Source organism: Salvelinus fontinalis, chromosome 8, assembly GCF_029448725.1.
Source record: "Salvelinus fontinalis isolate EN_2023a chromosome 8, ASM2944872v1, whole genome shotgun sequence".
NCBI lineage: Eukaryota > Metazoa > Chordata > Actinopteri > Salmoniformes > Salmonidae > Salvelinus > Salvelinus fontinalis.
In genome coordinates, this window is record NC_074672.1 from 47420534 (window position 1) to 47434288 (window position 13755).

Below are 13755 nucleotides of genomic sequence, written 5' to 3' on the forward strand. Positions count from 1 at the left end.
CCCAGGAAGGTTAAAACCACCCTCAGACTCAGGAAGGTTAAAACCACCCTCAGACCCAGGAAGGTTAATACCACCCTCAGACTCAGACTCAGGAAGATTAAAACCACCCTCAGACTCAGGAAGGTTAAAATCACCCTCAGACTCAGGAAGGTTAAAACCACCCTCTGACTCAGGAAGGTTAAAACCACCCTCTGACTCAGGAAGGTTAAAATCACCCTCAGACTTCGGAAGGTTAAAACCACCCTCAGACTTAGGAAGGTTAAAACCACCCTCAGACTCAGGAAGGTTAAACCACCCTCAGACTCAGGAAGGTTAAAACACCCTCAGACTCAGGAAGGTTAAAACCAGCCTCAGACTCAGGAAGGTTAAAACCACCCTCAGACTCAGGAAGGTTAAAACCACCCTCAGACTCAGGAAGGTTAAAACCACCCTCAGACTTCGGAAGGTTAAAACCACCCTCAGACTTCGGAAGTTTAAAACCACCCTCAGACTTCGGAAGGTTAAAACCACCCTCAGACTCAAGAAGGTTAAAACCACCCTTTAGATTCAGGAAGGTTAAATCCACCCTTTAGACTCAGGAAGGTTAAAACCACCCTTTAGACTCAGGAAGGTTAAAACCACCCTCAGACTCAGGAAGGTTAACACCACCCTCAGACTCAGGAAGGTTAAAACTACCCTCAGACTCAGGAAGGTTAACACCACCCTCAGACTCAGGAAGGTTAAAACCACCCTCAGACTCAGGAAGGTTAAAACCACCCTCTAGACTCAGGAAGGTTAAAACCACCCTCAGACTCCGGAAGGTTAAAACCACCCTCAGACTCAGGAAGGTTAAAACCACCCTCAGACCCAGGAAGGTTAAAACCACCCTCAGACTCAGGAAGGTTAAAACCACCCTCAGACCCAGGAAGGTTAATACCACCCTCAGACTCAGACTCAGGAAGATTAAAACCACCCTCAGACTCAGGAAGGTTAAAATCACCCTCAGACTCAGGAAGGTTAAAACCACCCTCTGACTCAGGAAGGTTAAAATCACCCTCAGACTCAGGAAGGTTAAAATCACCCTCAGACTTCGGAAGGTTAAAACCACCCTCAGACTTAGGAAGGTTAAAACCACCCTCAGACTCAGGAAGGTTAAACCACCCTCAGACTCAGGAAGGTTAAAACACCCTCAGACTCAGGAAGGTTAAAACCACCCTCAGACTCAGGAAGGTTAAAACCACCCTCAGACTCAGGAAGGTTAAAACCACCCTTTAGACTCAGGAAGGTTAAATCCACCCTTTAGACTCAGGAAGGTTAACACCACCCTCAGACTCAGGAAGGTTAACACCACCCTCAGACTCAGGAAGGTTTAAACCACCCTCAGACCCAGGAAGGTTTAAACCACCCTCAGACTCAGGAAGGTTTAAAACCACCCTCCGACTCAGGAAGGTTAAAACCACCCTCAGACTCAGGAAGGTTAAAACCACCCTTTAGACTCAGGAAGGTTTAAACCACCCTCAGACTCAGGAAGGTTTAAACCACCCTCAGACTCAGGAAGGTTAAAACCACCCTCCGACTCAGGAAGGTTAAAACCACCCTCAGACTCAGGAAGGTTAAAACCAGCCTCAGACTCAGGAAGGTTAAAACCACCCTCAGACTCAGGAAGATGTCAAACTTTCCCTTATAAATCTATGAGTTTTATTTTCCCATATAAAGCCTGTTATGACCGAGTATATATTATTTAAAGAATGTCTTAGGATAATTGGTATTACTGAAAATAAATACAAAAACTTTGGCAGCCATGGAATTCTAGAGGTGTATTCTACCTGTAAGATTTATGGAACGATTAGTCCATTGAATTAGATCTGCTTTCACGTTGTTGAGTAATGGGATAAAGTTATCTTTATATATTTGTTTCTTGTTGTTACTTATTAAACATACTAAGTATTTCATATTTTTTTGTTGTAAACTAAAAGGATTGCTGTAGATCATTTAGTTATTAGTTATTATTTTTCCTATTGCCATTATTACATTGCTTTCCATGTTAGTTTTTAGAGTATTCCGAAAATATTTAATTTTTAAAACCACCCTTTAGACTCAGGAAGGTTAAAACTACCCTCAGACTCAGGAAGGTTAACACCACCCTCAGACTCAGGAAGGTTAACACCACCCTCAGACTCAGGAAGGTTAAAACCACCCTCAGACTCAGGAAGGTTAAAACCACCCTTTAGATTCAGGAAGGTTAAATCCACCCTTTAGACTCAGGAAGGTTAAAACCACCCTTTAGACTCAGTAAGGTTAAAACCACCCTCAGACTCAGGAAGGTTAACACCACCCTCAGACTCAGGAAGGTTAACACCACCCTCAGACTCAGGAAGGTTAACACCACCCTCAGACTCAGGAAGGTTAACACCACCCTCAGACTCAGGAAGGTTAACACCACCCTCAGACTCAGGAAGGTTTAAACCACCCTCAGACCCAGGAAGGTTAAAACCACCCTCAGACTCAGGAAGGTTAAAACCACCCTCAGACTCAGGAAGGTTAAAACCACCCTCAGACTCAGGAAGGTTAAAACCACCCTTTAGACTCAGGAAGGTTAAAACCACCCTTTAGACTCAGGAAGGTTAAAACTACCCTCAGACTCAGGAAGGTTAACACCACCCTCAGACTCAGGAAGGTTAAAACCACCCTCAGACTCAGGAAGGTTAAAACCACCCTTTAGACTCAGGAAGGTTAAAACTACCCTCAGACTCAGGAAGGTTAACACCACCCTCAGACTCAGGAAGGTTAAAACCACCCTCAGACCCAGGAAGGTTAAAACCACCCTCAGACTCAGGAAGGTTAAAACCACCCTCAGACCCAGGAAGGTTAATACCACCCTCAGACTCAGACTCAGGAAGATTAAAACCACCCTCAGACTCAGGAAGGTTAAAATCACCCTCAGACTCAGGAAGGTTAAAACCACCCTCTGACTCAGGAAGGTTAAAACCACCCTCTGACTCAGGAAGGTTAAAATCACCCTCAGACTTCGGAAGGTTAAAACCACCCTCAGACTTAGGAAGGTTAAAACCACCCTCAGACTCAGGAAGGTTAAACCACCCTCAGACTCAGGAAGGTTAAAACACCCTCAGACTCAGGAAGGTTAAAACCACCCTCAGACTCAGGAAGGTTAAAACCACCCTCAGACTCAGGAAGGTTAAAACCACCCTTTAGACTCAGGAAGGTTAAATCCACCCTTTAGACTCAGGAAGGTTAACACCACCCTCAGACTCAGGAAGGTTAACACCACCCTCAGACTCAGGAAGGTTTAAACCACCCTCAGACCCAGGAAGGTTTAAACCACCCTCAGACTCAGGAAGGTTTAAAACCACCCTCCGACTCAGGAAGGTTAAAACCACCCTCAGACTCAGGAAGCTTAAAACCACCCTCAGACTCAGGAATGTTTAAACCACCCTCAGACTCAGGAAGGTTTAAACCACCCTCAGACTCAGGAAGGTTAAAACCACCCTCCGACTCAGGAAGGTTAAAACCACCCTCAGACTCAGGAAGGTTAAAACCAGCCTCAGACTCAGGAAGGTTAAAACCACCCTCAGACTCAGGAAGATGTCAAACTTTCCCTTATAAATCTATGAGTTTTATTTTCCCATATAAAGCCTGTTATGACCGAGTATATATTATTTAAAGAATGTCTTAGGATAATTGGTATTACTGAAAATAAATACAAAAACTTTGGCAGCCATGGAATTCTAGAGGTGTATTCTACCTGTAAGATTTATGGAACGATTAGTCCATTGAATTAGATCTGCTTTCACGTTGTTGAGTAATGGGATAAAGTTATCTTTATATATTTGTTTCTTGTTGTTACTTATTAAACATACTAAGTATTTCATATTTTTTTGTTGTAAACTAAAAGGATTGCTGTAGATCATTTAGTTATTAGTTATTATTTTTCCTATTGCCATTATTACATTGCTTTCCATGTTAGTTTTTAGAGTATTCCGAAAATATTTAATTTTTTACAAGTGGAGGCATTGAATTTTCAATATTAGTCAGGTATATCAGGAGATTGCCTGCAAATAAATGTAGTTTATTTATTCATGTTTACCCATGCTGATACCTGTTACGTTTCGTTCCTGTCTAAATCTTTATGCTCCTGTCTAAATCAATTGCCAGTGCAAAAAGGAGGGGGGAGAGAGGACATCCCTGTCTTGTGCCCCATTCTCAATGTTATCAGATAATGTATTATTTATGTATATTTCTGCTTTATTTTTTATGAAATGTATTATTTCAGCTGGAAAGTTGAAGACTTCCAAAGTTTTGAATAGAAAAGGCCATTCAAGACGGTCGAAAGTAAATCCTATGTAAATCCTGTAAATCCTATGAGGATACAAACACTGCCCATGCCTTCCTCTAGATGTCAGTAAGAGGTGACAATTTGAATGGAGTCGATTGCGCAATCAGGGCCCGTATAAAACAGAAAAGACCGGATGTACCGTTCTTTTCCTGCTGCGCCTCACGCAAGATGGACGTCGGACTCTCTCTCTTTCCAAGCGTTGGTTTAGCCACTTATATATCGCCGGTCATGTTTTTACTCGTTATAGGTGTTAAAAACATCATAAGGTAGTTAATTTAAACCGTTTTATAGCAATTTATATCCGTTTAGTGCGATTTTGAGGCATTGCTTTGTGATGCACATTGAAGCACCGGGCACGTTTCGGGGTCCCGGTCGAACGTTAGTGGGCATTTCGACGGACAAGAGGACAGCTTTCGACCAAAAGAAGATTAGACCCAAGAAAGGATACATTGCCCAAGATACTGATGGAAGAACAGCTCACAGTAAGAACTATTTATGATGATAAATCGCTGTTCTGTTGAAAATTTTTAAACGCATATGTCGCCATTTTGTTATGTGTAGCTTCGCTTGGCGGACCCGGTATTGCACAGTAAGGATAATTTTACAAATTTAAGTCAGCGATTGCATTAAGAACTAATTTGTCTTTCGATTCCTGTCAACCCTGTATTTTTTAGTCAAGTTTATGATTAGCTATCGATTAGACTAGATCACTCTCAAATATAGCGCCCGACATTTTCAGGGCAGTTTTGCTAGTATTCTCATTGTATAACCACGTTTTTTTGTGGCTAAATATGCACATTTTCGAACAAACTCTATATGTATGTTGTAATATGATGTTACAGGAGTGTCATCGGAAGAATTCTGAGAAGGTTAGTGAAAAAATTAATATATTTTGGTGATCATAACGTTATCGCTCCCCTTGCCTTTGATTCATGCTGGGGTAACGTTTGCACATGTGGTATGCTAATATAACGATTTATTGTGTTTTCGCTGTAAAACGCTTAGAAAATCTGAAATATTGTCTGAATTCACAAGATCTGTGTCTTTCCATTGCTATGCTTTGTCTATTTTTATGAAATGTTTTATGATGAGTAAATTGGTAATACACGTTGCTCTCTGTATTTATTCTAGTCGAGTTGTGATGGTGGGTGCAATTGTAAACTATGATTTCTACCTGAAATATGCACATTTTTCTAACAAAAACTATCCTATACAATAAATATGTTATCAGACTGTCATCTGATGAGGTTTTTTCTTGGTTAGTGGCTATCAATATCTTTATTTGGCCGAATTGGTGATAGCTACTGGTGGAGAGAAAAAATGGTGGACAAAGAAAAATTGTGTCTTTTGCTAACGTGGTTAGCTAATAGATTTACATATTGTGTCTTCCCTGTAAAACATTTTAAAAATCAGAAATTATTGCTGGATTCACAAGAAGTGGATCTTTCATCTGGTATCTTGGACTTGTGATTGAATGATATTTAGATGCTACTATTTACTTGTGACGCTATGCTAGCTATGCTATTCAGCTTTTTTACTGGTGGGGGGTGCTCCCGGATCCGGGTTTCTGACTCGTTAGAAGTTAATGAAATGGGTTTCCACGGCCGAGCAGCCGCACACAAGCCTAAGATCACCACGCGCAATGCCAAGCGTCGGCTGGAGTCGTGTAAAGCTTGAGAATTGGAACGCCGACTGCGAGCCAGGCCTAAATGCCAAACATCATTACCCGACCTCACTAATGCTCTTGTGGCTGAATGGAAGCAAGTCCCTGCAGCAATGTTCCAACCCAGAAGAGCGGAGGCTGTTACAGCAGCAAAGGGGGTCCCAACTACATATTAATACCCATGGTTTTGGAATGAGATGTTCGACGAGCTGGTGTCCACATATTTTTGGTCATGTAGTGTATATAGGTTTTCATAGAAGCTTTTAAAATGGTAATTTATAGTGTTGTTGTTTCTAATTAAAGCATTTGTATCATTTTAAAATAATATCTGGTTTAGCATATATTCGTTTTTGTCAGATATTTACCGTTTAAAATGAAAGAAAAATGATTTACTCAGATTTTACTTTTTCAGAGTATGAGATTATCATTCCCCTTTATGTACGCCTTCAAAACATCCCAAACTGTTTCGTGGGGAGGGCTTTTCTATGTCCTCTATGTCTACATTTATAATGGTAAGTCCTATATTTTTTTATTTACTTATTTAATACATTTCGGATCTTGAAGAGAGGCTAAGAGAATATAAGCAACATGTTTTTTGACAACTTCTGGTTGGACTGATCTGTAACGTGAGCCTGATATCTGATTCTGATTGGAATAGACAGATTATTACCATCCAAGGTATTTTATTTTCAAGAAGAAGTTATTTTGAGAACTTTGTTGCCAATTACACTTCTTAAGCACATTCTCCAATTGTAAATAAAAACACAACTTCTGCACCTGAACCTGCCTGTCTCCTGTAACACGTCTGACGACTACTATTCTACAAACTCCCTATTTCACTTGTCTGGTATTAATTAGTACATCAGTCAAGCATCACCTAGAAACTTTGTGTTGTGTGGTCTGTGCGTTCCAGCGGTTAACGACACCTAAACTACCACAGTCGTCACGGGTTACAATCTGACCACATGTACAGCCTAAACTACCACAGTCGTCACGGGTTACAATCTGACCACATGTACAGCCTAAACTACCACAGTCATCAGGGGTTACAATCTGACCACATGTACAGCCTAAACTACCACAGTCGTCAGGGGTTACAATCTGACCACATGTACAGCCTAAACTACCACAGTCGTCACGGGTTACAATCTGACCTTCTGACCTTTCCCCTGTTTACTGTCTTATCTCAATAAAAATACCCCCCAGCCCCCCCAAAAAAATAAAGTCTGAGTTGTTATTGTAATTCTTCAATGGAAACACCATCCCATTAATCAGCTTTTATCAGGTGTAAGGTACTACTACTAACAAAGCGTCCACGTTATAAACTCTGGTATAAACATCAAACTGCATCCAAAACTGTAAAAGTGACCGGTAGAATAGTGGTTGACATGGAGGAATGAGGCTGGAGGAGGTTTTGATGGGGGAACAAATCTGGGTTTCTATTCCCATAAGGCACCTGGGTCCATCGGGGTCTAAAGTAGTGCACTATATAGGGAATAGGGTGCCATTTGGGATGCAGACAACAAGCAACGGTCTGTCCAGACGAATTATCTTACTGGCCTGGCGCTTGACGACGGTTACCATAGAAACAGTGTAAGTGCTTCTCTCACCCGGTTAGTAACTGAACTTTTCACTTGTATTTATCTTTTGATCTGTGATTTGTTTTTGAGCGGGAGAAGCTGGCAGCTCTCTCTCCGTCGACACGACGGCATCGCAGCTTTGCTACACGGTTGTTTTCCTATGTAATCATCTGTGATTGGGTACATCTGATTATAAGTGCATGAGTATATAAAAGTGTGTTTTGGTAAGTGTTTGTGTGCGTGACTGCTTGATGTTTGTTGGATTGTGTGTGTGTGGGGAGAGGGTGCGTGATACAGAGAGAGAGAAGAGAGAGACAGGTATACACAGGGAGAGAGAGAGATGGAGAGAGACAGGTACACACAGGGAGAGAGAGAGATGGAGAGAGAGACAGGTATACACAGGGAGAGAGAGAGATGGAGAGAGACAGGTATACACAGGGAGAGAGAGAGATGGAGAGAGATGGAGAGAGACAGGTATACACAGGGAGAGAGAGAGAAGAGAGAGACAGGTACACACAGGGAGAGAGAGAGATGGAGAGAGACAGGTACACACAGGGAGAGAGAGAGATGGAGAGAGAGACAGGTACACACAGGGAGAGAGAGAGAAGAGAGAGACGGGTATACACAGGGAGAGAGAGTGATGGAGAGAGACAGGTATACACAGGGAGAGAGAGAGATGGAGAGAGAGACAGGTACACACAGGGAGAGAGAGAAGAGAGAGACAGGTACACACAGGGAGAGAGATGAGACAAGAGAGAGACAGGTATACACAGGGAGAGAGAGAGAAGAGAGAGACAGGTATACACAGGGAGAGAGAGAGAAGAGAGAGACAAAGAAAGGGATACACAGGGAGAGAGAGAGAAGAGAGAGACAGGTATACACAGGGAGAGAGAGAGATGGAGAGAGACAGGTATACACAGGGAGAGAGATGAGAGAAGAGAGAGACAGGTATACACAGGGAGAGAGAGAGAAGAGAGAGACAGGTATACACAGGGAGAGAGAGAGATGGAGAGAGACAGGTATACACAGGGAGAGAGAGAGAAGAGAGAGACAGGTACACACAGGGAGAGAGAGAGAAGAGAGAGACAGGTGCACACAGGGAGAGAGAGAGATGGAGAGAGACAGGTACACACAGGGAGAGAGAGAGAAGAGAGAGACAGGTATACACAGGGAGAGAGAGAGAAGAGAGAGACAGGTATACACAGGGAGAGAGAGAGAAGAGAGAGACAGGTATACACAGGGAGAGAGAGAGAAGAGAGAGACAGGTATACACAGGGAGAGAGAGAGAAGAGAGAGACAGGTACACACAGGGAGGGAGAGAGATGGAGAGAGACAGGTACACATAGGGAGAGAGAGAGAAGAGAGAGACAGGTACACATAGGGAGAGAGAGAGAAGAGAGAGACAGGTACACACAGGGAGAGAGAGAGAAGAGAGACAGGTGCACACAGGGAGAGAGAGAGATGGAGAGAGAGACAGGTATACACAGGGAGAGAGAGAGATGGAGAGAGACAGGTACACACAGGGAGAGAGAGAGAGGAGAGAGACAGGTATACACAGGGAGAGAGAGAAGAGAGAGACAGGTGCACACAGGGAGAGAGAGAGAGGAGAGAGACAGGTACACACAGGGAGAGGGAGAGAGAAGAGAGAGACAGGTGCACACAGGGAGAGAGAGAGATGGAGAGAGAGACAGGTATACACAGGGAGAGAGCGAGATGGAGAGAGACAGGTACACACAGGGAGAGAGAGAGAAGAGAGAGACAGGTATACACAGGGAGAGAGAGAGAAGCCACAAAAGTGGAGACAAATTTGACCCCAATAACTACCGTGGAATATGCGTCAACAGTAACCTTGGGAAAATACTCTGCATTATCATTAACAGCAGACTCGTACATTTCCTCAATGAAAACAATGTACTGAGCAAATGTCAAATTGGCTTTTTACCAAATTACCGTACAACAGACCATGTATTCACCCTACACACCCTAATTGACAACCAAACAAACCAAAACAAAGGCAAAGTCTTCTCATGCTTTGTTGATTTCAAAAAAGCCTTCGACTCAATTTGGCATGAGGGTCTGCTATACAAATTGATGGAAAGTGGTGTTGGGGGTAAAACATACGACATTATAAAATCCATGTACACAAACAACAAGTGTGCGGTTAAAATTGGCAAAAGACACACACATTTCTTCTCACAGGGTCGTGGGGTGAGACAGGGATGCAGCTTAAGCCCCACCCTCTTCAACATATATATCAATGAATTGGCGCGAGCATTAGAACAGTCTGCAGCACCCGGTCTCACCCTACTAGAATCCGAAGTCAAATGTCTACTGTTTGCTGATGATCTGGTGCTTCTGTCACCAACCAAGGAGGGCCTACAACAGCACCTAGATCTTCTGCACAGATTCTGTCAGACCTGGGCCCTGACAGTAAATCTCAGTAAGACCAAAATAATGGTGTTCCAAAAAAGGTCCAGTCGCCAGGACCACAAATTCCATCTAGACACCGTTGCCCTAGAGCACACAAAAAACTATACATACCTCGGCCTAAACATCAGCACCACAGGTAGCTTCCACAGAGCTGTGAACGATCTGAGAGACAAGGCAAGAAGGGCATTCTATGCCATCAAAAGGAACATAAATTTCAACATACCAATTAGGATCTGGCTAAAAATACTTGAATCAGTCATAGAGCCCATTGCCCTTTATGGTTGTGAGGTCTGGGGTCCGCTCACCAACCAAGATTTCACAAAATGGGACAAACACCAAATTGAGACTCTGCATGCAGAATTCTGCAAAAATATCCTCCGTGTACAACGTAGAACACCAAATAATGCATGCAGAGCAGAATTAGGCCGATACCCACTAATTATCAAAATCCAGAAAAGAGCCGTTAAATTCTACAACCACCTAAAAGGAAGCGATTCCCAAACCTTCCATAACAAAGCCATCACCTACAGAGAGATGAACCTGGAGAAGAGTCCCCTAAGCAAGCTGGTCCTAGGGCTCTGTTCACAAACACAAACACACCCCACAGAGCCCCAGGACAACAGCACAATTAGACCCAACCAAATCATGAGAAAACAAAAAGATAATTACTTGACACATTGGAAAGAATTAACAAAAAAACAGAGCAAACTAGAATGCTATTTGGCCCTAAACAGAGAGTACACAGTGGCAGAATACCTGACCACTGTGACTGACCCAAACTTAAGGAAAGCTTTGACTATGTACAGACTCAGTGAGCATAGCCTTGCTATTGAGAAAGGCCGCCGTAGGCAGACATGGCTCTCAAGAGAAGACAGGCTATGTGCTCACTGCCCACAAAATGAGGTGGAAACTGAGCTGCACTTCCTAACCTCCTGCCCAATGTATGACCATATTAGAGAGACATATTTCCCTCAGATTACACAGATCCACAAAGAATTTGAAAACAAATCCAATTTTGATAAACTCCCATATCTACTGGGTGAAATTCCACAGTGTGCCATCACAGCAGCAAGATTTGTGACCTGTTGCCACAAGAAAAGGGCAACCAGTGAAGAACAAACACCATTGTAAATACAACCCATATTTATGCTTATTTATTTTAACTTGTGTGCTTTAACCATTTGTACATTGTTACAACACTGTATATATATAATATGACATTTGTAATGTCTTTCTTGTTTTGAAACTTCTGTATGTGTAATGTTTACTGTTAATTTGTATTGTTTATTTCACTTTTGTGTATTATCTACCTCACTTGCTTTGGCAATGTTAACACATGTTTCCCATGCCAATAAAGCCCCTTGAATTGAATTGAATTGAATTGAGAAGAGAGAGACAGGTATACACAGGGAGAGAGAGAGATGGAGAGAGACAGGTACACACAGGGAGAGAGAGAGAGAAGAGAGAGACAGGTGCACACAGGGAGAGAGAGAGATGGAGAGAGAGACAGGTATACACAGGGAGAGAGAGAGATGGAGAGAGACAGGTACACACAGGGAGAGAGAGAGAAGAGAGAGACAGGTATACACAGGGAGAGAGAAAGAAGAGAGAGACAGGTGCACACAGGGAGAGAGAGAGATGGAGAGAGAGACAGGTACACACAGGGAGAGGGAGAGACGAGAGAGACAGGTATACACAGGGAGAGGGAGAGACGAGAGAGACAGGTATACACAGGGAGGGAGAGAGATGGAGAGAGACAGGTACACATAGGGAGAGAGAGAGAAGAGAGAGACAGGTACACACAGGGAGAGAGAGAGAAGAGAGAGACAGGTGCACACAGGGAGAGAGAGAGATGGAGAGAGAGACAGGTATACACAGGGAGAGAGAGAGATGGAGAGAGACAGGTACACACAGGGAGAGAGAGAAGAGAGAGACAGGTATACACAGGGAGAGAGAGAGAAGAGAGAGACAGGTGCACACAGGGAGAGAGAGAGAAGAGAGAGACAGGTATACACAGGGAGAGAGAGAGATGGAGAGAGACAGGTACACACAGGGAGAGAGAGAGAGAGAAGAGAGAGACAGGTATACACAGGGAGAGAGAGAGATGGAGAGAGACAGGTATACACAGGGAGAGAGAGAGATGGAGAGAGACAGGTACGCACAGGGAGAGAGAGAGATGGAGAGAGACAGGTACACACAGGGAGAGAGAGAGAAGAGAGAGACAGGTATACACAGGGAGAGAGAGAGAGAAGAGAGAGACAGGTATACATAGGGAGAGAGATGAGAAGAGAGAGACAGGTATACACAGGGAGAGAGAGAGATGGAGAGAGACAGGTATACACAGGGAGAGAGATGAGAGAAGAGAGAGACAGGTATACACAGGGAGAGAGATGAGAGAAGAGAGAGACAGGTACACACAGGGAGAGAGAGAGAAGAGAGAGACAGGTACACACATAGAGAGAGTTGGAGAGAAGAGAGAGACAGGTATACACAGGGAGAGAGAGATGGAGAGAGAGACAGGTATACACAGGGAGAGAGATGAGAGAGATGGAACACGATGTCTGTGTGTGTGTGTGTGTGTGTGTGTGTGTGTGTGTGTGTGTGTGTGTGTGTGTGTGTGTGTGTGTGTGTGTGTGTGTGTGTGTGTGTGTGTGTGTGTGTGTGTGTGTGTGTGTGTGTAGTTATAGTTATCACATTCATACTCACAGGGGACGGCTCGGAGGTACAGGTTCTCCCTGATCACCTGCTGTAGCTGGCTGTCCATGGACCCTGGAGTAAAACACCTGCTCAGGTACCACCTCAGGTCCTTACACAGAGTAGAGCCTGCACGGGAGAGACATGTCATCAGATGTCAGCAACAAAACGTTAGTAAAGTGTGTCACCTGTAACAGATCTCCAACCCAGTGACGAGCTGTAGTTAAGGACTAACGACGTTGTGAAGGAGCCATTGAAGGCATTACGGTCACACCTCCACCGCTGCAGGCTGAACTGGTGTGGGTCCTACTACCTCCGTGTACCATGTCATCACACAGAGACAGGACAGGGTCAAATAACATGACGAAACAAGAGAAACACGGGGACATCTTCCTACGAAACAACATCTTCCTACAAAACAACAACATCTTCCTACGAAACAACATCTTCCTACGAAACAACAACATCTTCCTACAAAACAACAACATCTTCCTACAAAACAACAACATCTTCCTACAAAACAACATCTTCTTCCTACAAAACAACAACATCTTCCTACGAAACAACATCTTCTTCCTACAAAACAACATCTTCCTACAAAACAACAACATCTTCCTACGAAACAACAACATCTTCCTACGAAACAACATCTTCTTCCTACAAAACAACAACATCTTCCTACAAAACAACAACATCTTCCTATAAAACAACATCTTCCTACAAAACAACATCTTCCTACAAAACAACAACATCTTCCTACAAAACAACAACATCTTCCTACAAAACAACAACATCTTCCTACAAAACAACATCTTCCTACAAAACAACAACATCTTCCTACGAAACAACATCTTCCTACGAAACAACATCTTCTTCCTACAAAACAACATCTTCTTCCTACAAAACAACAACATCTTCCTACAAAACAACAACATCTTCCTATAAAACAACATCTTCCTACAAAACAACATCATCTTCCTACAAAACAACAACATCTTCCTACAAAACAACAACATCTTCCTACAAAACAACAACATCTTCCTACAAAACAACCA

At 43.2% G+C, this 13755-nt stretch overlaps 1 protein-coding gene across 1 annotated transcript in view; it reads right to left on the reverse strand.

Moving 5' to 3' along the window:
* magixa (MAGI family member, X-linked a) overlaps window positions 1-13755 on the reverse strand; it is a 147556-nt gene that overhangs the window by 88898 nt on the left and 44903 nt on the right. The window contains exon 3 of the mRNA XM_055932723.1: window positions 12713-12829. Coding sequence (XP_055788698.1) covers window positions 12713-12829 — 117 coding nt within the window. The remainder of the gene's footprint in view (window positions 1-12712; window positions 12830-13755) is intronic.